Below are 26,297 nucleotides of genomic sequence, written 5' to 3'. Positions count from 1 at the left end.
TAAAATACACCTAAATTAAGGAATTAATATAATTCTCTCTTCATTTATTTTTACTTGTACATTAATTGTCATTCTATTTATTATTTTTTCAAAAGTTTCTTTTAAGTAAAACTCAATGGAGGAGAGCATTCATGTACAAGGCAATCCGACCGTTGGGGTTGCCACCAATGGAGGAAGAAAAAGTGACCGTTGTAACACTCAGTTTAAATATCTGGTTATCCCCTCTATTTCGGACATCAAAAGCTATCACAATCATCTCTTATACTAACTGCAATTTCGCCTAAAGCTATCTAATTTATCTCTTTGAAGCTTTCTTAATTCATCTTATTGTTAGTGTTTTTGTTTTGCTGTTCTATTAGTACTTCATTTCAGTTTTCAATTTTTCAAGAAAGTTTCCATCAATGGCAGAATCAAAGGATTGCCATGTCATTGTCGAAATCCCGGTCGACGAAGAGCATCAGCAAAAACTTTCTTCAGCCATTACTACCATAACTGCAATTCAAAACCACCCATTAATGGAAATCTCAAAAAGTCCAGGTCATCTTTTGCTTCTCAAGCTTTGGCAAAGAGAAGAGGATCTCTCTGGCCGCAGAATTGCGGCCAAAGAGACACGAATGGACAGTATTAGGAGAGAAATATTTCAGATCTGTTGTTTTTTCTTTATCTTTCATGCTCTGTTTTTTACGATTCTGTTCACCTCTGTTTCGGAGAACCACCGTGATGATGATGTTGTTTGTCAAAAATGGTGGATTCCGTCGATTCTGTCAGTTTGTACTTCGTTTTGTATTGTGTTTTTGGTGCAGGTGAAACTTTACAGGTTTTGGAAGGTGTCGAAGCAGTTGCAGAGGGAGAGGGGGAATGGTAGAGCACTGACGAGGTGCATTTCGGAATTGAGGATGAAAGGGGCGAGTTTTGATCTGTCGAAAGAGCCACAGATTGGGAAGAAGATGAAGAGCTCTAGTGTGGAGATCAAATGGAAGCCATTAACTTGGTTGTCTCAGTATGCAGTAACTATTTGTCTTCTTTGTTTTACAGGATTGGTCTTCCCTGCTTCAAGGCTCGTCCTTTGCGCTTGATCTTCTTCGTCTTCAGTCCCTGTTCATACACAAACCAGCAATTTGGAATCTGGGAAGTTTGCACTTTGATCCAAACAGCATACAGACATCAAAGTCGCGTGGAATTTGTATGCGAAAAAGATGGTAAATGGTTATTTTTAGATTGATTCATTCACCTTATAGTGTACCTTCTTCAGTATGCAAATTGTGATCTCATTTGTTTCTTACCTTTTGTTACCATTTCAGGGGATATATAGCTGCATACTCTCCACTCCCCAAGCAAGTTTTTAGCACATACAAGCTTTGAGAAGTCTCAAAATTGATGTTAAGCAAGACAAGGCAAGAAGGAATTGGCCCACATTATCGGAGATGGAGAAGGGAAATAGTGGCCCCAAGGACATCATGGTAGTACAAGGAAGGTGCAAGCCAGTGGAGATAAAAAGGGCAGCTCAGTCTCAATGCACGAAGTATTCCGCATTCACAGTCCAAGGCTCCCTTTTTACTTGTATTTGATCCTGCTGCAATGACATCAGTATTGGAGGTTTGCTCACCATCTTCTTGGGGCCTCTCGACTCTGCTGAATTTATAATCCTAGTCCTTGGAATATCAGGCTCACTGCACAAGCTTAAGAGCAGAGATCTAGAGTTTCCAGAGTCGACACTTTTCAAGTTTGCAGATTTGGGAAATACAGCTATGAAGTAATGCTGAAAACACTACCCGAGTTGTAACGTATCTTTCATAATGTGTACGGACTTTTTCAAAAATGCAGTACAGTACTATTTGAGTCTGGATTACCATGTGCGGAATGTTACAGAATAAATGTAAACAAGTTGTTCATCTGAAAAATTTGCTCTCTCTTTTCAGATTATACAAAGACCTTTTTTGATAAAAAGTGACCTTTTGGGGCCTTATGCACTCTCAAGGCCAAATATGCGAAACACGCCTACATAGAAGTAAAAAAATTATTAGCCCTCGTAGAGAAAAGGAAAGGGGGTGTCAGTTATAGAAGTAAAAAAATTATTAGCCCTCGTAGAGAAAAGGAAAGGGGGTGTCAGTTCTTTCTTAGGTCAGAAAGGCACCTTCATCAGCCTGGTACTTGTTCTTATCATCCCCAGCAAAGGCAAGCAAGTTGTGTTTTGGATTCCATTCAACACTGTTCATAGCAGCACGACATGGAATCTGGTGAACTGACCGTCCAGTTTGGACATTAGCCTGTGGAAAATAATGGCTAAGTTGTTGAAAGGTTAAAGAGATTCTCTCTGTAGAATACAGGTTCTCGATTACATACAATATCAACAAACAAATCTTCACTAGCAGAGGCAATGTAGTCTCCTGTGTGATTGAAACTAATTGTTCGAACTGGCCACCTGAGTAGCAAAAAAAAAAAAATTTAAAAATCAGACGCCTGTCCCAGGAAACTTGTGTAAATAATAAGATGGACGCAAACATACTTGAGAACTTACTCAAGCTTTGTAAATGTTCGAAGACATAGCATCTCCTTAATGCTCCAAAGGCTGACCAATGAATCAGCACTTCCAACAGCAAAATATCTTGAGTAATATTAAATCAAAATAAGGTATTATTATTAGTATAGATGAAAACCCCAACTCATGCTAAGACTCATAATGACATCATAGAGTAAGCCCTATGCATGGTCCTTTGACAAAAGCCTTATTGATATCATAGTGCTACAGAAGCTACTGGATACTTGGAACCACCGCCAAAGAATTCTCCCATTAATAGAAGGGAATGTCGGATATTCTAGAGCTATCTGAGACCTCTTTAAGTCTCATTTAAACCATAGCACAAAAGTAGCACACTTGCAGCAAAATATCAAGCAGCTCACCTTCCTAGTGGATCAATTGCAATGCAGTAACAACCAGCAGTGTGAGCATTAAGCGTGTTAACGGCTTGTAGAGATGGATAAGCTAAGACTTCCACAGTTCCTATATGACAAGCAGAAAAACTTTGACACTGAGAAGAGTTCATATTGGATACCTTCTCTTTCTGAATGCCAGCAAAGCCAACTCACTAATTGGTACTCACCATTTCCAGTTGTAAGAAAGAACATATCGCCACTCGTGTTCCATGCAATCTCATTTACCTGATGAGGCAAAAGTGTAACAATGGGAAATTGGGGGAGTACAAAAGTGTTAACAGTATGGAACCCATCATGCTGAATGCCGAAGTAGGAATATGACTCAATGCATTGAGCAACTAATTACTTTTCTTAACAGGTAAACACTTTGCAACTAATTCCAGAAACAAGAGGCTGGTTACATGCATGGTCAAGAATACAGATGAAATGAACAGATATGAAGAGCTTCGGTAAATTAGATTTAAAAGACTTGTGCTGAGAAGCAGCAGCATTCACCCATGCTTGAAGAGCATCTCTAAGTTTAAGAGGAAATTGTTATTTAGTCATACCACAAGAACAGCAAGTTAGGAGAGAAATACATGCATCACACATGATTTTTCTGCATTAACAAGTAATTGTCTCTACACCCTTGGAGGGGGAGAAAAGATCAAACCTAAGAGGAAGAAGAACTGATGTTTTGTGATTTCAAGTTCTTTTTCGGAATGTTAAACAGATAGCTACTTTGACAATTAGTTACACCACAGTAGATAAAGGTCAAAACTTGCAGCAACACATCTGAGACACTTGCAACACTTGATTCACATTGAAACACTTGCAACACAAAAGCAAGGGCCAGCAGTAGGAGAAAGAGACGGAACAATGCAGTAGGCTTAAACCCAGTACATCACAATTCAAGTTTACATAACTTTTGATAACCTGCTACATGGGCTTATGAATCGCCTTAAACTTAGCTGGGGGAGAGACTACCTCATAATTAAATTTGCGCTTATGAATAGGCTTAAACTTGCGAACATCCAATATTGTTAGCTCATCATCCTGCACCATATAATAACTGAATAAGAATGTGCACCGAATTAATTTCCATGATAGGCAGATAGTAGGGAACTCCACAGAATATCACCAACAAAGTTCACCATCAATTAAAAGAGATGAAGAGTAATAAGTTACCAGTTTCAAAAAAGAGAAGAAGAGTAATACATATGTAGCATTTTTGTGTCTGCACTCATTTTGACTACATACATATCTAGAAGCAGCTAAGATGATAGAAGATAGAAGTGCTGATTTTAGGAATTAATAAATGATAAAAGGAAATAATGAGTACCCTGTTCCCAACAGCTACATGTGTCCCATCAGGCTTGTAAGTGATATTAATATTTTCCCCACTGAGTTCAACTTGTTGTGAGCATTTCCCACCTGCCAATTGGAGACCAAATGTTTTAGCATCTGCAACATCCTGACCAATAAAAAAATAAAATATCTGCAACTCCCTGGCAATTTGACTGGAAACTAGGCACTGAAAGTGTAGTTATAAAGAAGAAAGTGCATGTAGAGTTACTCAACTCATACCCAACCCCAACCCCAATCCCACGCGTTCCACTTTACATGACACGTTTCTAAGCAGTCAAATAACTTTTTTTTGACCAAAAATATTTTCATATACTACTACTTTAAAAAAATTAATTATTAAAAGGTGTAATTTGTAATATTCTTTTCTAGTTTCTGATAATATAAAATTGTTCTAAAAATAAGAAACTGATGGATAAATTAGACCGAAAATTAGAAGGTTTGACCCATGTACTCTAGACCCCTTCAATTCTTTTCGAAACAGGAATAATATTGTTCTTGGAATGGTTACTTTATGGGAATAAATATAGTATAAGTCCTCAAGTAACCAATAGACATAGGCTCTTATAGCATTGCATTCTTTAAATTCCAACTCATTATTCCATACAGTACTTTGGCAGCTTATTGCTGGCAAAATAATATAAACTTACTACGAGCATCCCATAATCGAACTGTCTTGTCACCAGATGCCGTAGCTATCAATTCTGCATGTTTGGGATCCCAACATAACTGGTCAACACTGTCGGTGTGACCCTTTAATTCAACATCTTTCACCTTCCCCTGCAAAAGAGCTATCAGAGACTTGGAGTGTACACAGACATAAGAGGTTTCATACTCCACCTCTCAAGAATGAGAAAGACTGGAATATTGAAATCAAACATAGATAGGGCGTAATCCTTTTAGAGTAGTCGTGTGTATGGTGGCAAGCTATTAACGGTCCAGGGTTTTGCAAGCAAAGCAAAATATACAAAAATCTTCATGCAAGTTCCAAAGTTGAGGAACTTAGGATTTCTGACTAGGAAACAAGATAAAAGTACGTTTATAGCCTTGATACAGAGAAATGAGACATGTTATCATTAGAGTTATAGAGCACGTAGCAGCAAAGGCAAAATATCCTTCAATCTTCATACAAATTCCAAAGCTGAGGAACTTAGGATTTGTGATATGAAACAAGATAAAAGTATGTTAGCCTTGATAACGAGAAATGAGACATGATAGAGTTATGAAGCACACGATCCACTAACAAAGTATAAATTTATCGGGTCCTGCAAAGACACTTCAGACACCACCACCCCCTCCCCCTCTCTTTCTCCCTCTCGTGAAGAACAAGCCTCCCATTTGCAAGTGACAAACCCATCCTTTTTTTCTAGGACCAAGTAAAAGACTTAATTGATAACAACAAGACCATCTTGGTCATATAAAAGGAGTATACCAAAAAAGGAGAAACCTACAAAATATGATTCTCCAAAAGACACTCAATCCTCTATACAAACAAGAATTACATGGGTACACCAAAAGAAAATAAGTGATCGGAGACTACTCCTCAATTGAGCAAAGCTCATATCCACCCTTTCAAAAGCTATCCTATTTCTCTCTTTCCAAATGACCCACATTACTGCAAGAGGAGTAACAATCCACACCTTGTGTCTTCTTATCCTAATACCACTCTTCCAATTGAACATCAACTCATTCACGGATCTTGTCATTGCCCAAGAAACACCAAACCATCTAAAGATAACGCACCATAACCTCATGTTTTTTTGCAATGTAGCAAGATATGATCGACATCCTCTCCTGCCTCCTTACACAGGAAATGACAGCTTAAGCACACCCCCTTTCGTTTCTTAAGATTCTCCACCGTCAATATCACCTGTCTAGTAGTTAACCACGAGAAGAAATACACCTTCCTCGGCACCTTAGGTATCCATACGGAGTCATACAGAAAACAAACTTCCCCCCGAGCTAGAAGCTTTTCATAGAAGGACTTAATAGAGAACACTTTTTTATTCCCCAACTCTAAACTCAAAGCATCGGATGATTTGGCTTGGGACATCCATAATGGAAGTCTCAAGTTTGAAACCTCTGGCTTGCGACAATAGGGATTGGCCTTCTGGGTCGAGCTCGCTGCACGGAGTTTGCCTAATCTGGTTTACTACCTCGCCTATGTGGTTTGTGAGCTATTGCACGAAGAAAGGTTTACCCTGTACGCACCTAAAAGGGTAGCAACTGTGGTTTCCCTTGTCATAAAAAAACCACAGTGAGCGAGGTCTAGGGAGGGTCGCATAGCGCAGACCTTACCCCTACCTTTGATAAGTAACAAAACCCCCTTTTTAAAACCTAACTGCAACAAGCAGTACTAGCATAGCTTCCTCAACTCATACCACATAGAACGAGACGTTGGTAGAATCAACTAAAGTGAGACAACAGCTTCTTAACTCTGGAGAAAATTTAGGTGCCTAAGTTCATGCATATATCAGAAAAATCTCATTTCAACGAATTTATCTAGTTTATTTACAACATCCAGTTTCCCACTTCAGTAGAACCATCAGAAATCATAGAAGGTGGACAGAAAAAGGCAACAATAACAAAATCTAGCCTTTTTCCAGCATCAAAAGTTAACTGAAAACAAAAAGATAAGCTGAGGAAGCTTACATGACCATGAGGCTCAATTTGCCAAATACGAGCTGTTTGATCCACAGAACCTGAGGCTAATTTTGTGCCACTGCAGTTCCATGCCACCGAATGCACCTTTATTCCATTCCAACACAGATAACATAGAAGATAAAGTATATCACATAGTCAATTCATCTAATCACAGTGTTCATAAAAGGGAAAAGCGAAGTTAGGGTTGTTGTTGTTAACAGTGAAATGAAGGAATATTTTAGAGAGAAAAAAACCTTCTTCTTGTGTCCCTGGTATTCTCTGCTATGGAGGTTTTTGAAGGGTATTGTTTCCGCCATTGCTCTCTGCTTGTTGCTCCCTTCACTTCCCTCAATATTTTTTTTCCTTGTTTAGAAGACGAACTAAACGACACCCAATGTAGTCGTTTCATGTTCATTCAATGTTTTAAGGTCGAGAAAATGATAGACTAGTCCCTTATGTTTGAGAATTTGTGCAAAATAGTCCTTTATACTGTCGAAATTGAGCACTTTTGATTTCGATACACGACGGTAGCCACTAGTTATGTTTATGAAACTAGCTCGTGAGAAGTACGTGAGCCTTTAAACTGATTTTTTTTTTTTTTAACTAAAGCGTTTTTTCACGATTTATTTTTCCAACTTGAACCTTTTTAAAAACATTATATCCCTGAGATCTTATCGATGAAACATGATATTGATGTTTTAAATGAAATATGAAAAAAAGTATTAATTTATTTTTTATTTTATATAATTGATGGTTGAATGAGGTAAACAGAGAATTCAATTGATTTGTGTGACATTTTTGTTAACGTATGAATTTAGAGAATTGAATCTATAAAAGATTGTTCCAATGATTTTCTCTTGATTTAAATGACTTGCATGTTTCACAAGTTAAATTTATCATAGATAATATTATGAAAAAAATTATTTAACTATACACCTAATATATTTATATTTACTATTTTTTCCTATCAATTATAAATATATCAAAAATTTCTCTTTTATTATTTCTCCCTAATGTTTCCTTTGTGTATGAGGAAATTTCTCTATTTTTGAAGTGCCAAGAACCAAATAGAATTTTAGCCATCTTTAAGAACTCCAATATAGGTAGTTGTCGTGCCTCAACAAGACACCCATTGATACATTCGGCGATGTTTGAAGTCATTATTCTTCCTCTGCTTATTGTTGCATGAATTCTTGACCATTTTTCATCTCCAGCTACCTCAAGGTACTCCTTAACCCTGTAATCAATATTTTCTACCTTAGCCATCAATTTTTCAAAGTCTTCATTTCTGTAGGATTTGGCCATTGAGTAGAACAGATCAGTCAGTGTGTTTTTGCTCCTCTTAAAGTTCGTACACGCATTTCTACTAGAGTCTGTTTCCAAGGCTTGAATCTGTGACCTCCTAATCACATGACAACAACTTTACCAGTTACTCCAAGGCTCCCCTTCAAATTATTTAGGTGTATATCTAATGATCATTTTAAACCTGCCCATGACACAAGGGATCATTTTTATCAATTTCCGCATTTAAGATTCATTGATTTACCATAATTATAATTCTTATATTATGTAGCAAATAATTAATTATTTATATTTGAAAAAAGGTCAAAATCAAATTATATTCTAACTTTGTTTTTTTTTAAAAAAAAAAATCCATCCTTGATAATTTTTTGTCCAATAATTGCGAAGAACATTAATCATATAAATATTTAATTGTACATTTTTTAAGTTGGTCAAAGGTGATTTTATTTGGAATTTTTGCGTGCACTAACATTTGTTATCGAGTCATTGTGTTTTACTTTTCTAAAAAAAAAATAACTATATTTTTCCATAAGTCCTAAGTCAAATGTTCTTCAAAATAATACCCTTTATTTATTTATTTATTCTATTGATTGAAATATGCCAAAATACCAGCACCTATCAAATAATTGATAAAACTGTACAATTATGACTTTTGAGCAAGACTACATTTTCAATGATTTTTAATTCAATTCAAAAGTTTGAACAAGTGATATTTTCTCCTTTCCCAAAATTTTTGGAAACTAATGAATGTGATTGGATCAGAAATAAAACTAAGTAGCTTGCCCATCTATTTCAAAAAAGCAATTTAAAGAATTAAAAAATATATATATATTAAAATAAAAGGTTCAATCAACTTCCTAAAAACGTGGAGAAAGTCCAATATCATCCATTCAAGAGTACTATTAGGGATAATTCCACCTTTATTCTCTCAATTATTGATAATTTTAGTCTGTATAATAGTTAATTAAGTATAATTTTCTATCTATAAATAAATATGTATATTTAGATTATATTACCTTCAAACATGGAGTAATAATATAAAATCAACATAATATATTAATAGTTGAATGATTAACACTTAATAATTCGTCATATATTTCAGAAGACTTACAATTAGAAAGAAGGTGACAAGGTACATTGTGAAATTAATCTAAATGTGCGCAAATTGACTCAAATATCAGATGCTAAATTAAAATAAAAGAAGTAGTAGGTATTTAGGTCAAAAGTAAAAATTCCTACAGGCTCATAAATGGTTGAAAATTGAGGAGCAGAAGTAATGGGGGAGAAAGGAGCATTAGAGAGCTAGGACCAGAAGCCAACCAATAAAAATTGTGTTCGGATGGATAAATTTTTTTTACTCATAATTAAAGATTTAAGTTTTGAATATAATTTTTACTTTTCTTTAAATTAATTAAAATTAAATATATACATTAAACACACCGAATAAAATTCCTTTTTATTTTTTAAAAAAGGACCAGAAGCCACCTACCACAAAATCCACCAAGGCGTGAAGTACAAGGACGATTGGTTCTACAGTAAAAGGTTGTAAACTTTTTCCATCTTTCTTCATTTAGCATTATGTGTAATCTCTTCTTCTTTTTTCTTGAATGATGAATAATTGAAGAAAATATCTTTTAAATAAATAATATGAAACTTTTATATGTAAATTTAAATTAATTGAATTTAAAAAATAATATCGAAAATTTAAAAGTAAAATTTTGTGGGGGAAAACACAAAAATTTCACTCTCTCTATCTATCCACCGACGATTATATTAAATGTAGTAGTATACCAGGTCATTGCCAGTCCAAAAGAGGGGAAAACAGAGGGGCTCCTTTTGGAAAGTGAAAAGTAGGTGAATCTCGTCGTCATCGGATTCTACCGCCGCCGGTGAAGATGTCGTCCGGAAGGTACATGGCTTACTCACCATCTCCATCTGCTCCGCAGTCACCTCATATCGCCGGACTTCGCTCTGCTTCCTCTGCCATCGCCGAGCAAGAGAAGTGCGTTTTTCCCTTTTCTCTAACAACTTTTTTTTTTTTTTTTGTTTGAAGTCTTCGTCTTTGTTGATTCAGTGGATCGTACTGAAATTGGCTAAGCCTAAATTCGATCTTCAATTTTTGTCTCCCTTAATCTGTTGCTTTAATTTAACTCTGTGGTTGTGAATTGTGACTTGATTTACCTTCTTTTGGTTGAATGATTTGAAAGTTGATTTCTCCAATATGAAAGATCTGGTTTAGCTGTCATCTTGCTTAGTTCAAAGCAGTAGTTTTAGGTTCAATATACTTTGCTGTAATTCCAAACAGTCAGTATTGGCTATATGAATTCCTTGTATCAATTCGAATACTTTGATTAAGTTGGTTTCTTTGCTCTTATCGGAAGTTGATTGTTACTGTTTCTTCTTCCTTCAGAACATTTTGTCTTATTCAAATACTTTTATTCGGTGGGTTGCTTCGAAAAGTTCATTTCTTTGCTTCTACCGGATGTTGATTGTTACTGTTTCCTCTTCCTTCAGATCATTTTGTCAATTCAAATACTTTTTTATTTGGTCTGTTGCTTCAGAAAAGTTGGTTTCTTTGCTTCCATGGGATGTTAGGATTTTGTCCAATCTTCTCCTAAGAAATTTAGAGTAGCAGTTGTAAAGAAAAGATTCACTTCCTTGCTTGAACTACTCGGGCATTGATAACCCCCAAAAAACTTTAGTACTCCCATCTTACAATTGCATTTATTCTAAGATCCCTTTTCCCCTACTATACTGATTGATAGAAGTGGATCTGGGATTTTAAGTTGGCAGGTGTGGAGTACCTCTGCACCCACTACTACTTTGTGGTGGTCGATGCAACTTTTTGTATATGATTCAAGCTGTTGCACCCACTGACCAAATACTGCAACTCTGTCCTTTCGATTTGCATTTTGGTTCTATCTCACAGAAAATAACAGCTTATTTTTGCTTATTCTAGTGCATCTTTATGTACTAGACCTAACAAGGAGATCTCGTTGCACTATGTGCACTGTTTTTTTCGATCTTCAGAAAATTTACAATAGCATAAACCAATTCATTGGACTATCAAACTTGGAATAACTGTTGTTTGATAGAAATACTGCTGGTTTTCTTATTGTGTGTACCTATACCATAAATTGCTGCGAGTATTTAATTTGTCAATGTGTGTTAACAGGTATCTCTCAGAGTTACTTGCGGAACGTCACAAACTCGGCCCATTTGTGCCCGTTCTTCCTCATTGCTATCGATTGCTGAATCAGGGTGAGTAGGAAGTTGAAATTTGATTAGTTCAGCCACTTGTGCTTCTGATATCAAAAGTAATTTTTATTGCTCAACAAGAGAGAAGTCAAAGATTAGAGATTGAGGTTGAATAATATTTTAAGTTAATGGGTACATCCTTTTCAGCACAATAAAGATGATAAATCCATTGTATGCTTCTGTTTTTGTTAATTGGGTGGAAGTTTAGGTCAAGTTTGAGTCTTTTTTGTAAAGTTGGTGAGCACTTTTTTTCTGGACAATTCCCATCTCTATTTGTATATTCCATGATTGTCTTTTTGTTATTCATGTTTAACTATATATTTGGCCCATAAAACGGGTATTAGTATCTCTAATTCCTTGTTCTATGCAGTTTAAAATAAAAATAAAGAATTCCTTTTTCTATGGTCAGCTGTGGATTTTCTGCTTACCGAGAGTGTATTAAAGACCTACATGTAATAGGTGTGAGATCAAGGGGTTTACATTTAATTTAATCGGGGAGCTTGTCACAAATTTGTTTATAAATAATGTTGAAACCACCCACTAGCAAGAAGGAGAAGAGTTTGAGAGAGTCATGGTATTGAATCCATGTTTATTTCCTATATGCTGGAAATAAACGTTACATTGTCCCATTCCAGTTTTTGAAAAAAAGAACTTCATTATCCATTTTTTTTATCCCCCCAGTATCCTATAGGTTTGTTTCTTCACATTTATGATATGCTTCATTACGATTTAAACTGTGTAAACACACATATATCCTTGCGAGCCTCGTAAGTTTTAGATGGAAGGTGTTATTGAAATTATCTCTTGGCCAGATCGTAGAAAGTTTGCCAATAGTCTTCAATGCAAAAATCCCAGCTTATTTCACCAGCAGCCTGCCATATATATTCTTAGCCGTATCGGGAAGTTTTCAAGTACTATTTAGTGTTGTAACCTGTAATGGATCTGGAATAGAAGGAGCTCCACTTATTGTATAGAGGTGTTGATGAAAAGGAAAATGGATTCTTTAATATGACTGACTGCCCAACACTAGTAGTATACAAGATTAAGATGAGGACTTCGAAATTGGTCCTTGAAGTATAAGAAGCTCGTGATGTGCATTGTGTGAAGCTTGTTTAGTATTAAGGGGAGGGTTGAATCGTTGTGTGATAAGAAATAACATTCAAGTTTGAGCGATGGACCTGCATTTTGGGATATCTTATCATAGTAAGAGGTCATACTGGGCATGTTATTTCTCTTGTAAATGTGTTTGGAAATGGTGGATTGCATGGTCAAGGACATGTTAGACTTCTAAGGAAATTCTTTTTCTTTTCATACAATTTCTAAATATATCTTGGAAAGGCGGAGGATATGTCCAAAGACAAGTTGGACATTTAAGGAGTAACTTTCTTTTTTAATAACGACTAACAAACCAAAACTGTCCTAACTTATATGTGATTTTTTAACTGTTGTCTGCCTAAATTCTCTCCTTCAATTAGGTTAGACATCCTCCTCCTTCCTCCGTCTGGTCGTCATCTTCGGGACTTCTTTTTATAAAAACAATGTTGCTCCTAGTTGCTGTCTAGTATCACACTGAATCACTTAAATGGCAGTTTTTTTTTATTTGTTATAGAGAAGATTGTATATACCTTGATATCAAAGTTTGGCATCTTCACCTGGAAAAAAGGTGCCTTAAATTGCCTGTATTAATGCGATGGGTCTTCTTTCCCCTCTAATTGTACCTTTGCGTCGTAGATTTTCTGCCCCATGCTTCCCATCCCTACTGTTCCCCATGTTTTAACCATTCATCCACGAATTAGTAATCTTAGGAGTCTCTTCTGTCCATAACATTTAACTGATTGCTTTAACAAATCATTTTTTTCTATAAAATCCGTGAGATAACTAACCAATGAAGGATCCGTCTTGTTGTCCATATTGTGGTGGCTGCTAACTGATTTATTAACCACTGCTAACTGGTACGTCTTATTCTTGGAAATTGACCTTTTTGAAGCAGAACTTTTGCGTGTTACTACACTGTTGGGGAATGCATCAGTTTTAGATCAAAATGGGCTTGAACATGCTAGCCCCCTGGCTTCAGGAGGAATGTTTTCAAACGGAGGAGCTAATGTGGACAGATGGGCATCACCATTTCAATCAGAAGTATGGATACTAACTATTAACATAACCTCTTTTAGATCTAGTTTTTTATGTTTGAAAAGCTTTTCTGACAAAAGTTCTAATTTCCATGCTAACTTGATTTCTTTTTAAGTGTTTTAACTTTAATCTCCACTGGTCTCGTGACAGGTAGTTGAAGCTAACAACCGCAAGATTGATAAATAGTTTAAGCTGAGCATCTGATTTAGAATTTTGCTTTTAGTTACTAGGAGTACTGACAGCCAGCTAAATTTTCCGATGAGATCTAGATGTCTATGACACAACAAAAGCATCTCCTTCTATGTTGATTCAAATAGTTATCTCAGTAGAATGTGAGGGGCTTGTTCCACAGAATTCTGCTAACACATATGAGATGCGATCTAGATGTCCATGACTCCACAGGAGCATATCCTTACCTTCAATTCTGCTAACACTTATCAGATGCTTCCATTCTGAAACACTGGAAATTGAAAATCATAAGCTCGTTATTTCCAATTTATTTGAGTCATCACGATCTGTTATGTTTTCAAGGGTGTGCTTTCTTATTCCTCTTGTAGTAGATGTCTATCTTCTCTCTGTTAATGTTGCATTTGTGATTAGTAGCTTATTGTCTTTATTTGTTTTAACTTGCGTAGAGCTAGTGTGTGCTCTCTTATTCCTCTTGTATTCTTGGATTTGGAATGTCTTAAATGTTCTGAATCATAAGGAGGTTCAGGGTTAGTTATCTCACAAAAAGGAGGCTGCCGGGTTTATCTATCGTGTAGTGCAAAAGAGAGAGCAAAAGGTGTTGATTTCCCTGTTTAACCAATTTTGTGGTTATCATATCCAGATATCAGGTTTAATGCAGTCCCCGTCGACTCAAAACTGGCTTAATACTCAAAGTAACTCATCAGGCCTCATAGTGAAGCGAACACTCAGAATTGATATACCTGTGGATCAATATCCTAGTGTATGGACTATTATCTATTATCTCATTCTGTTATTCATGCTTTGGCTACATCATGTTGAGGGTGTGTTTTAGTTACATTTGCAGTACAATTTCGTGGGCCGACTCCTGGGCCCTAGAGGGAACTCTCTAAAGCGAGTTGAAGCTACTACTGAATGCCGGGTTCTGATAAGAGGACGTGGAAGCATCAAAGATCCAGTAAAGGTAATAATATGAATTGATGTAGTATTTGAGAGCCCATGAAATAATCACGAGAGTCAACCTCTCCTCACTTCTATACCCCCACCCACCCAAGATGCATTCCCGGTTGATTTTTTTGCCAGCCAGTAGCTGTGGTAATAAAATGAAGCCACCTGTTCACTTTTTTTGGCCATTAATTAATAGGCTGAAGCTCCTTGTAGTATGTTCTTATTTCTTATGTAGGTCTCTATTCCAGTCTGTTCCTATTGGTTGATGATGCTTTTGAAGTTCTTAATAAATTGAAAGTTTCCGTTTTTCTGGCTTATTTAGTTGATTCATCTGTGATATGAAGGTTGACACTTACCTCCATAGGTTGGTACAAAGTTGATGTATCAAAAGTATTTTTGGTAGAGGTCAAATTTTGAATCCAGTCATTAGAATTGTTGGTAACTCTTGTTAGTGGCATTGGATAGTCTGAGGTGGTACTCAGGTTGTAATTTGTAAAATTTTGCCATCTGGAATCATCTTTCTCAAACATGTAATGTAAGAATTTACTTTTGTCAATTGAAGGAAGAAATGATGAGAGGCAAACCAGGGTATGAGCACCTGAATGAGCCTCTTCATGTTATTGTGGAAGCTGAACTGCCAGTGGAGATCATTGATGCTCGGCTATTGCAAGCACGTGAGATATTGGAAGATCTGCTAAAGCCTATGGTAAATTCAACGTAGATTGCAAGTTGTCATTTTTTGTCTAGTATTACACATTTTCAAAATTGAGAGATGTTCATTATTATTTCTCCACTTTCCTCCAAATGCAGGATGAGTCACAGGATTTCTACAAAAAACAGCAGTTGCGCGAACTTGCAATGCTCAATGGCACTCTTCGTGAAGAAGGTTCTCAAATGTCTGGTTCTGTTTCCCCCTTCCACAACAGTCTTGGGATGAAGAGGGCTAAAACCAGAGTGTGATCAATACCTTTATCTAGTGGGATTTGGAGCTTGTGCATTGATACACACCACTAACCAGCAGGTCCTATGCAACAGATGTTGCTATAACGTCAGATGCCTCGCACTGCCATCGGGGCACTGGTGCTGTTCTGTGCCAGTTCTAACTTGTCTCTATAATGATATGAAGTGTGTTTATGTTCTGGTTGGGGAAGATTTAGTAACAGTAAAAGCCATAGTTGTGGACCGCTTAGGGGTTTGCTTGATGTCGCCAGAGCGCTGTCTTACCAACGCCATTGTATTATTCCATTAATTTCTAGTTTGTGATTTGAAGGTGTGGGAATGCCTGTATTGCTAGCGAGGCGTGTCTGTACTGAAAAAGAAAAGAAAAAAAAAGAGAGAGAGAGAAGGTGAGGTGAAGATCTATGTTTATAGTGTCTCTGCAGTTGGTTCCTTTTCTGCTCTCCTTTGGAACATTATGTATTATTTTAGGAGAGCATTCTTCTAAATCTTGTGAACATCAAAGCACTTGACACCATTTATTTATGGTTTGAGTTCAGTTTCTGTTTGTATACCTTGTTGGTTGTATTTGGAGTAAGTTTAAAATATTTCCTTTTAACTGTAGTTCAAGCAATTTTGTTTCGCCAGTGTCGTTTTCATATTTCATTATTTTTGATATGTTATACTCGATCTGAGGTACTTTAGAAACAATCTCCTTACCTCGTTACCTCCACGAGGTATGACTATGGTTTGAGTACATTTTATCCTTTTCAGATTCTACTTATAGGATTTTACTGGGTATGTTGTTATGTTGGTTCTTTTATTTAGACACGAAATAACATTTAAATTATTTTCAAAATATATTATCTACAAATATAAAATAATAACACAAATATTTAGTGCAATTTCATAAGTGGATTCTTGAAAATATAGAATGTACACAAATTTTATCTTTAATTGTGATGGTAAAAAGACTTTTTTGAAAGAACCACTCGAAACACGTCAATTAATAAAAAAATACAATACGCAAACACCAACATATTTAATATGAGAAGATAAAGTTTACGCAAATTTTACTTTTACTTTGTAGTATTTAGAGAGTGTTTTTATAGACTCCAATTTAAATAAAACATGCCAAATAATTTTAAAAAGAAAATAAAAACATCAATAATAATCAAAATTGAAAAATCAGAAACTACAAAAATAGTACTACTAATAAACCATCAAGCTTGTCCCATATATTACAAAGGACCAAAATTCCTAATAAGATAGAAAAGCCCTTTCTTTTTCTAATATACGAAAATAAAATAAAATAAAGAGGCAAAATGAAAAGGCAAAAAAGCGTCGTAAAAACACGTGCATGGCATGAGGTGTCCACCGCCTAGAGGAAACTCTTCCTTTTCCAAATATAATTCTTTTTTTTAAAAAAAAAAAAAAAAAATTCTACCTTCTATATATTATAATAATAATAATAATTATATTTCTGAGTCAAAATTGCCTACTTATTTATATTGAGGTCGTAAAATTCTTATTCTTAGCAGTCTCCTACGAAAAACTATTCTCTCTCAAAAAAAGGTTCGTAACCCTTAAGAATTTTTTAACCCTATCGATTTCTCTGCTTTCTTTTCAAATCGATCATTACTGTTATACCATGTTGTTTTAATTTGATGTTTGTTATTTTTTTGTTAATCTTTTTGCTGTAATTTTTGTGGATTTATATGATGGTTTGCCCAAGTTTTGTTTTTGTTTTTTCATGTGAATAAAGTAGTCGATGTTCTCTGTTTTGTTAATTTTTAATGGATAGAGCGGCGTGATGAAAAGAGTATTCATAAAGCTGTTTGCGTTTAGTTTTTGTATAGAGATATAGTAGTAGTAGTTAGTTGATTGTTAATTTTGAGGAATTGATGTACTGAATAAAAAAAAGTTAATTTTTTAAGTTTTCACTTTCTTCAACACAAAAAAGAAAAAAAAGGAGTTTTTTTTTTTTTTTTTTTTTTTGGAGATTCTTGTTTTGGGTTAGTATGCATTACTGCAGGAGCGGAGTTAGGTAGGGTGAAGGGGTTAATACGAACCCCCTTTCTTGTATGTGCATGGTTAAAAATTATTTTTTTATGTATATATAGTAGATGTTGAATCCGTTGGCTTTTTTGTATATTTGCTTTTCGAATTTTTGGATCCTCTTAATGAAATTTTGGCTATGCCAGCATTAGTTGTGTTAACTATCTAAGAGATTATGGGAGGAAGACGTTGTTTTGGCTATGCCAGCATTAGTTGTGTTGACTGTCTAGAGATTTTGGGATGAAGAGGTTGTGGGGAACGTCTCTGATCATTATATGTGTTATAAAAACTAGGATGTAATAGTTGCCCTTGTTGTTGGTGTTAATGGTAGTAATTTGATGCCATTAGTTATAGTAGTTTACTAATTTATTTCATTTCCTGTTCCAAGTATAAACTTCGGATCATTATCTCTTAGATAGAGACTAGGATGTGATTGTTTCTGTTGTTATTGATGTTTTGTATTATTTTGAGGCCATTGATTATGGTAAAAATCCTTTTTTAAGGTGGGGAAAGTGTTTTACATTGGTTTGGAACTTCATTGCCTGTCCTCTTACCTGAGATTGCCAAATAATGTATCATAGTTCTTGCCTGCTCTCCCTCTGCACTTCCAGGAGCAGCACCAAGTATATATATTTACAACTCCTATTTAAATACTTTGCAGTAGTTTGCTTCTCCTTAATACAATACTTTTACCCCAAAAAGGTGTAATAGTTACAGCTTCTGTGAAATTATTTTGAAGTGTAATCATCTTTTTGCAAAATTTTGCTAATATCTTGTTATAATTACTGATTTGACCTTCCTTTGGCATTAACAATTTAGGTTTCTATTTGCAGTGAGAAGTCGATTTCAAATTCGTTATGGCTTCAAAGAGGATTCAGAAGGAATTGAAGGACTTGCAGAAAGACCCCCCTGCTTCTTGCAGTGCAGGTATATATGAATGTTACTTGTGCTGCTTAATGTCTCTTTATTTCCATGTTGCAGGTATCCCCTCTACGATTGCTGTTCCTTAAGAACTTGTCTTTTCTCCACGTCTGCAGCTTGGATTATGTTGGAATATATTTAAGATACATCAGATATGTGCTGGAAATAATCTGATATCTTCCCCTCACCCTCTGATGGGTAGTCATTACTTTCTGTTCATTTGGGTCCTCTTCTTCTTTGTTTCCCTTTTCCCCCTTATTTTTGCTGTGGGTTGGGGTAGGATTGACAGAGTAACAGGTGACAATTCTTTTGACTGTTAATATTTTGTTGGACATGTCTGCACTTGCGCTGGAATTTGTGAAAATTGGATAATTTTAACTTGGATGTTGTTTTAGAATGAAATAATGTTTTGCTTCTTGCAGGTCCTGTTGGTGAGGATATGTTCCATTGGCAAGCTACCATAATGGGTCCATCTGACAGTCCGTTTTCTGGAGGTGTTTTCCTTGTGTCCATCCATTTTCCCCCAGATTATCCATTCAAGCCCCCAAAGGTAGTTTTAAAGTCTTGCCAAATATTGTCTCTCTCTTTTTCTTTTTTTGTAAAAGTTCTCTTGCTCCTATTTCCAACATTCCTTACCTTAGCAATTCTGTCTCTCCAATGGACTAAAACTATTTACTGCAAGAGTTTCCAGTCGATTAAATCTGATCTCCAATGTATTTGTTTTACATATTTGTTATTTGATATGCTTTATTTGAGCTGAGGGTCTTATTGGAAATAATCTCTCTACCTTCACAAGGTAGTGGTAAGGCTGTGCGCGCACCACCCTCTCCAAACCTCACTAGTGGGATTACACTGGATTTTTGTTGTTTTTGTTGTTGTATGCTAACTTAATGTTCCAATATTTGCTGTGATGGTAACCAAGTAAGCTTCACTCATATTCCCTAATAAAGTTTAAATTATGTTTTTTGGTAGCTTTCCTGTAAGAGTTCTCATCATATCACAGTCCAGTAAGCAGTAGGAAATGATCCTGCACCATGATATCCATCCACAAACTTTGAGATGGAGGGCTACACTGGTAAAAAATATTAAACCAAGGAACACGGAAATGGAGTACTTCAAGCCACCTAGGATTGTTCAGGAGACGCAGAATCCTGCAGGCTGCATCTACATTCCTAGACAACCATTGGTGTTGTTCATTTTTGTCTTGTTGATTTAAGTATGGATGTTGGCCATACTTTTATTTGCCCTTGATGTGTTTTCTGTAGTCCTTGCTTTAATGATTTATACTCGAGTTTCACTAAATAAGACTTTTCTGCTTCCTTGGAATATCCAAGGACAGGTATGTGAAAGCGCTATTGTTTTTGTTTTATTCACGAAAAGAAGTGCTATTGTTTTTGCTTGTTACATGTAAATACCAGCAAAAGCCAGTTTCCTTGTATTTCACAATTCTTAATTTGTTGCAAGGTCCTGCTTTTAGTGATTGGATTTTCAATGTCTACTTTCTTTTGGCTATGAATATTGTAGGTCTCCTTCAAAACTAAAGTCTTCCACCCGAACATCAACAGTAATGGTAGTATTTGTCTTGATATCCTAAAGGAACAATGGAGCCCTGCCCTTACTGTATCCAAGGTAAAGTATATCATACTTGGCTCATCTCTAAAGTTTCTGCATCATTTATACATTTTGGTGACGATTATACTGGTAAATCGCAGGTGCTGCTTTCCATTTGCTCCTTGCTTACTGATCCAAATCCAGATGATCCTTTAGTGCCAGAGATTGCTCACATGTACAAGACAGACAGAGTGAAGTATGAGAGCACTGCCAGATCATGGACCCAGAAATACGCCATGGGTTGAACACGTTTGGTTCTACTTCCATGAATATCATCGGACCTTTATTCTATTGTAGTAAATAAAAATAGACATGGTGCACAATTTTCTGATATTGGTGTTTTTGGTTTTCTGGTATTTTGGCCCTTTAGTGTTTGACTGGTTAAAGATTTATCATTTGGTAAAGTTCAGATATGTTTTTGTTGACATATGGATACATCTCTTTGCGTTGCAATATTTTTTTTATAACTTGTATGAGGATTTTATGCACAAGTACCAGCCCAAAAATCTCCCCATCAGCCTGTGTCCATTCTCAGCCTTTGTTTTGGGCTTGGTCTGCTTCTCAACTGCTCAACTAATTGGTTGAAAGCCTTAACTATGGCTTGCTCTGAGAAGGAATCATCTCTTGTGATCAGTTACACTTTGATCAAAATAGGATTCGAAAAAGATTTCATGTGTTTTATATAATGATCTTCTGCATTCTTGTACAATCATTCGAGGACTTTGTTGTTTAATGTCGAAACTCGATGATAGTGGTTAGTTTTCAATTACAGGGATTGAACAAGTGACTATTTGTTCAGAGTTGGTTAACGTTCGCCAAAGAATGGGGTAACGTTGTTGGCTGTTTGGCTAATGGGCCAAATTTGGTCAAATATAGTTTGGTAGTTTTTGCTTTTTAGGCAGAAAAAGAGAAGAAACTTTATCCAGCTACACAAAGGTAAGGTGGAAAAGTTGGCATGTAAAACAAAGAGTCCAGTAAGAACAAACTTGGTAACATTATATTACAGAAGACGAAAGGAATTTTACAATATCCTATGAATTGGACCACAAAGGAAATGTCACCTTCATCTTTCAAATTTCTTGTTCTTATGTACTAAGTATGGAGAAAGAATTTGAAAATCTTTAAGCTTCTTTCTCTGGTTAGCACAAAGCAAAAAGAATATGTAAATATACTATTTAGATGTATACAAATAGGTAAAGTGGTCCTCTCCATCTTCTCTACTGTATCAGAGTGTTGACATATTTTTAAGTTTAGCCAGCTATATATGAGTAAAAAAAACTAACAAGATTACAAAGATGTCGGCATAAAATTGGCATATGGGAGGACAGAAGTAAAGTAGAAGTCTCTATTGGAGTAAAATCATTAAAAAACTAATCAAATTCACTTCATACATTTGTTTTTTTTCTTTTCAAAATGTCTTTTCATGTACTTCCAAATTTCTACAACTATTCTTTTGAATTGAGACAGGTTGTATTAGAAATAGTCTTTTTATCCCACAAAAATACACGTAAGATGTGTATATATTTCTCTCCTCAAACTTTATTTATCAATTTATATTGAGTATGTTGTTATTGTACTATTGAAAATGCTATTTCAATTTTCAAATATGGTAAAAAAAAAATTACCTTTAACTCGAGGTTTGAGTTTGAATTTTAAAAATAAAAGTACTAAAGCTATCCATAGTAATTTTTTTATTGCACGATTATAAATTAGTAAGATCAGTGAATTTTGAGCATCGAATGATCAAACAAAAAAATGTTCAGCGCTTAGTGAAAGATATGAAGACACGTGTCTTTGCCTTGTCGGCATGATATTTTCTTTGCATTTGAATTTTAATATTACACGAAACCAAAGTTAAGTGACAATATGTTAGTGAAAGGTTTAATTAATTAGTAGAATAATCTTCCATATATCATTGTTGATGAATTAAAGATATAACTTGTCGTAAACCTTGCAGGAAATTTTAGAAAGTGACTTTGGGAGTAAAAGTATGAAGAATATGATTTTAAAAAAAAAATAGTCACAAAGAAACAAGACCTGTGATGGGTGGTCAGATGTAGGAAGAAATGGCATGTTGGCTTGCCCCAGTTGAAAAGGTACATCAATATGGACTACAAAAATTAATTACCCTTTCAAAAAAAAAAACTGTTATAAGAAAATCTTATTCATGCCAGCTTACGTGAACCTCAATTTATTTTTTTGGTTGATATAAAGATTATAGTAAGATAAAAAAAATTCTTTGAACTTAAACTAGATGTCAGGGATAGGAGTTGTATATATGAAAACAAAATTTTGATTGGGAATGTTTGTTCCTTCAATGGGTTTTAAAAGGTGCGAACTCGATTGTTTTATTAGATATATATTTGTTATATTCGGCCAATACAACTAAGGGTGTACAAAAATCGAACCTACCAATAAATCGAACCAAAAAAAATGTTATTGGGTTAATGGGTTCTTATTGGTTTTATAAAAAATTTATCGAATTATCGGTTCATTATCGATTTTTAGTATTGAATTATTAGGTAAATGGATAACTCATTAAGACAGTAGTATTATACTACTTTACTCTTCATAAATATTAAATATGAGTAATAATTTAACATAACAGTATGCTAGTCTTCACAGTATTTCTACTTCACACTAGGCCGCTTTAGTATTTACACAAAACTTAAAGATTAAAATAAGAATTAAGATTATTCAAGATTGTCTTGTTTGACTGCTTGGTTTTAGTTTTAGTTTTACTTTGTAATTGTAGCTTTTGCAAGTTCGTAAACGTATATAATTTGGTTAACATCAAAAATTTCATATTATGTTTTGGTTGTAACATATAATTGTAGCCTTTGTACTATATATGCTTTTATTGATGCAATTTCTCATTATCTTTTTTATTTTAGTATATCAAAGCATTTATAGGCTTACCGAAAAACTATTAGAGAAGTGTGAATACATATATTTATTTTATGAGCATTTTCTTATTGGGTAAATCAAAAATCGATAAATCAAAAACTGATAAAAAATATCTTATTGGTTTGGCATATTTAAAAATGGAAAACTAATAAACCGAACCAATAAAACCGAACCGATAATACATAAAACCGAACTGAAGCGACCGATGAACACCCCTAAATACAATAGTGTAGTGGGACTGATAAGATTTCTTCAAACTTAACTAAATGTCTTAGATTTGAGTTCTAAGAATGAGAAATATGTTGATGTGGAGTGTTTGTTCTTTTAATGGGTCTTACGCAGCTAGAACCTCAATTTTTCTACTAGATATTTGTTATTTTTCGTTATCACGTGAGATTTTAGTATGATGAATAGAGTCTCTCATTCTTAATTATATATTTCAGATTCAATTTCTAAAAATAAAATAAAATCATCATATAAAATGTGTTCCATTAACAAATTTTACACGATAAATTCAAATTAATCGAGATTTCGACTAGCGAATATTAGAGGACAAAAAAATATTTAATACCAAAAATAAGTTCACCAACCTTATAATAACCAACACCCTTTAAAAAGAAAAACAGAAAAAGGAAAGTGATTAAAGCAGAGTCAATCAATAGAGAATTTTTTCGAAAAAAGTTTACCAAGGTACCTTTAATTAATATTGTGTCAGAAGAGAAACTATATGCTAAAAGAATTGCAAATGTTATATAATAGTGACACAACATTAAATTATTGTAATAAGCTGTAAACAAAACCGTACCGTACCCCTTGTGAAAAAGATAGCTCAAAAGATCTGTGTTTTGTCCTCTTATTTTATTTATTGCTAACATGTGGGGGTGTCCATCTAAACCCTGTCCTACTATATATAGCAACATATTTCATATAATTTCGTAAGTGAAATTTATTTAAAAATAGTTGTTTTTTTTTGTAAGATAGTGATAAAATTTGTGTACACTTTATTCTTTTCAGATCCTATTTAATAAGATTTCATTAAATATATTATTGTTGTTGTTTGTAAGTGAAATTTAAAAATAATAGAGTATATATAAATTTTATGAGAATCAAGAGTAACTACACTCACTATTATAGAAGGATAAATAAAACAATATTCAAAATTAGACTACAAATTACCTATTAATTTTCTACCTTATAATTTGTATATTTAGATTCTCAATAAGGTGAAATTGCGATCATGTATTCAAGTGCAAAAGTAATCTTTAGGGTAGGTGTAGCAAATAAACTAATTTATGTTTGACATTAAATTAAAAAGAATATCCAAGTAAAAAAAGGGGAATTGTGCAGAAATTTTGATGGAGACTAGTTGTAAAACTGTAAAAGAAGACAGATAGGGTTGTTCTTTTACAGTGGTCTTTGTCTTTTACTGTAATGTTTTGATTGTGACTTGTCTATCTCTTTCCATTTTCTCTCAATTCTCTGACTTTCTTTCCTTTTTAACCTCTTTGTCTTGGTTATTGCGCCTCATATATCACTACACTACTGCACTCATTAGATACTCTTTAATTTCTTTGGCAATACAACAATAACAATCGAGTAAAATTTCACAACGTGAGTCAATACAGACTTTATTTCTATCATGGTATGATGACTGTTTTCGAGAGATTTTTGACTCAAAAAAAGCATAAAAAGAGGTCAGATACAGGGGTGGAATCAGAATATTTGATAAGGGGGTTCAAGAAAATTAAAAAATAAGGGACTGGATGAAAAAAGTAAAAAAATGTGTCATTGTTGAGAATCAAACCCACGACCGCAGGCTTAATCACATGCACCTTATCCACTAATCCACAATCTCCATTTGTTAAGGGGATGCAAAAATAATATTTGTACATGAATAAAAAAATTCACAGTATATATATATAGTGCAATTTTTCGACGAAGGGGGTTCGGTGGCCACCCCTCGCACCCCTGTAGTTCCGCCCCTGGTCAGATAATACTAAGAAGTTCAAAGCGATATGAGAAAGAAAATAATGAATAACGCAAATAACGAAAGCGACACAGATAAAATAGAGTAATCAAAGTACAGAAAGTAATACAAAGATAATAATAGAAGTCAGAGCACAAGAAATTATATTGCGTTAATGCTCCTACTAATATGGAGGAATAACAAGACTATGTACTAGTCTTCTACCCTAATATGGGTCCTCCACACCCTCCTATCTAAGGTCACGTCATCGGTAAGCTGTAACTACGTCATGTCCTGTTTAATCACCTCTCCTCAATATTTCTTCGGCCTACCCCTACCTCTTCTGAAACCATTCATGGCCAACCTCTCACACCTCCGCACTAGGGCATCTGTGTCTCTCCTCTTCACATGTCCAAACCATCTTAGTCGCATTTTTCGCATCTTGTCTTCCGTCGAGGCCACTCCTACCTTGTTCCGAATAACCTCATTTCTAATCCTATCGCTCCTGGTATGCCCACACATCCATCTCAACATTCTCATCTCGGCTACTTTCATCTTTTGAACGTGAGAGACCTTAACTGGCCAACACTCCGCCCTATATAACATAGCCGGTCTAATCACCACTTTGTAGAACTTGCCCTTAAGTTGTGGTGGCACCTTCTAGCACACCGGAAACGAGCCTTCATTTCATCCACCCTGCCCCAATACGATGTGTGACATCATAGTCAATCTCCCCGCTGCCTTGCATGATAGACCCAAGGTACTTGAAACTACTATTCTTCGGCAATAATAATAATAATAATATATTTAGTATAATTTTATAAATAAATTAGTCTAAGAGTCTGTTTGGATAAATATTTTTTAAATTGTTTATAAGCTAAAAAAATGTTTATTATAAGCTTAAAAAAAAGGTGGGATAAGCCAACTTATTTTTTTGGCTTATTTTAAGCACAAATTGACTTTAAGCTGGTCAGTTAAACACTCAAAAAAACTAAAAACAACTTATAAGCTAATCCAAATGGGCTCTAAGAAGGATACGATATACACAGAGTTGCATGACTTTTGTGGGATGCATAGAAAAATTATTTTTGATAAACGCTCGGCTCAAAAGAGAAATTTACGAAAGAAGGTTATAAGAAAAGAATAACAGCAA

At 34.8% G+C, this 26,297-nt stretch overlaps 4 protein-coding genes across 6 annotated transcripts; 3 read left to right on the top strand and 1 right to left on the bottom strand.

Moving 5' to 3' along the window:
• The first annotated feature begins 250 nt into the window (after nucleotides 1-250).
• LOC129892143 (uncharacterized) lies at nucleotides 251-1,901 on the top strand. The gene is made up of 2 exons (XM_055967694.1): nucleotides 251-1,199; nucleotides 1,302-1,901. The coding sequence occupies exon 1, from the start codon at nucleotides 402-404 to the stop codon at nucleotides 1,074-1,076; it is 675 nt and encodes a 224-aa protein (XP_055823669.1). The 5' UTR covers nucleotides 251-401; the 3' UTR covers nucleotides 1,077-1,199; nucleotides 1,302-1,901.
• On the bottom strand, nucleotides 1,788-7,315 carry LOC129892142 (THO complex subunit 3). Its single transcript, XM_055967693.1, has 11 exons — nucleotides 7,176-7,315; nucleotides 6,931-7,026; nucleotides 4,929-5,058; nucleotides 4,256-4,347; nucleotides 3,901-3,969; nucleotides 3,102-3,159; nucleotides 2,902-3,001; nucleotides 2,519-2,605; nucleotides 2,344-2,422; nucleotides 2,135-2,267; nucleotides 1,788-1,998 (listed from the first exon to the last, which is right to left on the bottom strand). The coding sequence occupies exons 1-11, from the start codon at nucleotides 7,236-7,238 to the stop codon at nucleotides 1,964-1,966; spliced, it is 942 nt and encodes a 313-aa protein (XP_055823668.1). The 5' UTR covers nucleotides 7,239-7,315; the 3' UTR covers nucleotides 1,788-1,963.
• Nucleotides 7,316-9,958: 2,643 nt separating this feature from the next.
• LOC129891268 (KH domain-containing protein At5g56140) lies at nucleotides 9,959-16,255 on the top strand. Of its 2 annotated transcripts, none has more exons than XM_055966565.1 (7): nucleotides 9,959-10,225; nucleotides 11,399-11,484; nucleotides 13,472-13,617; nucleotides 14,441-14,560; nucleotides 14,645-14,761; nucleotides 15,308-15,451; nucleotides 15,556-16,255. In XM_055966565.1, the coding sequence occupies exons 1-7, from the start codon at nucleotides 10,119-10,121 to the stop codon at nucleotides 15,703-15,705; spliced, it is 870 nt and encodes a 289-aa protein (XP_055822540.1). In that variant the 5' UTR covers nucleotides 9,959-10,118; the 3' UTR covers nucleotides 15,706-16,255. The 2 variants fall into 2 exon arrangements, with proteins under 2 accessions (XP_055822540.1, XP_055822541.1); XM_055966566.1 differs by having other exon boundaries at nucleotides 9,979-10,225; nucleotides 14,633-14,761.
• A 919-nt stretch (nucleotides 16,256-17,174) lies between these two features.
• Nucleotides 17,175-20,698, top strand: LOC129892486 (ubiquitin-conjugating enzyme E2 28). Of its 2 annotated transcripts, XM_055968060.1 has the most exons (5): nucleotides 17,175-17,256; nucleotides 18,573-18,666; nucleotides 19,083-19,210; nucleotides 20,185-20,289; nucleotides 20,373-20,698. In XM_055968060.1, exons 2-5 carry the CDS (start codon nucleotides 18,597-18,599, stop codon nucleotides 20,514-20,516), a joined length of 447 nt encoding a protein of 148 aa, XP_055824035.1. In that variant the 5' UTR covers nucleotides 17,175-17,256; nucleotides 18,573-18,596; the 3' UTR covers nucleotides 20,517-20,698. The 2 variants fall into 2 exon arrangements, with proteins under 2 accessions (XP_055824035.1, XP_055824037.1); XM_055968062.1 differs by lacking the exon at nucleotides 17,175-17,256 and having other exon boundaries at nucleotides 18,558-18,666.
• The last annotated feature ends 5,599 nt before the right edge of the window (nucleotides 20,699-26,297 follow it).

This window comes from Solanum dulcamara, chromosome 6, assembly GCF_947179165.1.
Source record: "Solanum dulcamara chromosome 6, daSolDulc1.2, whole genome shotgun sequence".
Lineage (NCBI taxonomy): Eukaryota > Viridiplantae > Streptophyta > Magnoliopsida > Solanales > Solanaceae > Solanum > Solanum dulcamara.
Note: the sequence above shows the minus strand (reverse complement) of the source record. Positions and strands in the feature narration are given on the sequence as shown.

Bases quoted from the DNA above. Each gene is read 5' to 3' on its own strand.
- LOC129892143 (XM_055967694.1), top strand. From the start codon at position 402: ATGGCAGAATCAAAGGATTGCCATGTCATTGTCGAAATCCCGGTCGAC.
- LOC129892142 (XM_055967693.1), bottom strand. From the start codon at position 7,238: ATGGCGGAAACAATACCCTTCAAAAACCTCCATAGCAGAGAATACCAG. The intron at 7,027-7,175 runs GTTTTTTTCTCT...AATGGAATAAAG, and splicing joins ACCAGGGACACAAGAAGAAG to GTGCATTCGGTGGCATGGAA. The intron at 4,348-4,928 runs GTAAGTTTATAT...TCCAATTGGCAG, and splicing joins TCGATTATGGGATGCTCGTA to GTGGGAAATGCTCACAACAA.
- LOC129891268 (XM_055966566.1), top strand. From the start codon at position 10,119: ATGTCGTCCGGAAGGTACATGGCTTACTCACCATCTCCATCTGCTCCG. The intron at 11,485-13,471 runs GTGAGTAGGAAG...TTTTTGAAGCAG, and splicing joins CTATCGATTGCTGAATCAGG to AACTTTTGCGTGTTACTACA. The intron at 15,452-15,555 runs GTAAATTCAACG...CTCCAAATGCAG, and splicing joins AAGATCTGCTAAAGCCTATG to GATGAGTCACAGGATTTCTA.
- LOC129892486 (XM_055968060.1), top strand. From the start codon at position 18,597: ATGGCTTCAAAGAGGATTCAGAAGGAATTGAAGGACTTGCAGAAAGAC. The intron at 18,667-19,082 runs GTATATATGAAT...TGCTTCTTGCAG, and splicing joins CCCTGCTTCTTGCAGTGCAG to GTCCTGTTGGTGAGGATATG. The intron at 19,211-20,184 runs GTAGTTTTAAAG...TGAATATTGTAG, and splicing joins ATCCATTCAAGCCCCCAAAG to GTCTCCTTCAAAACTAAAGT.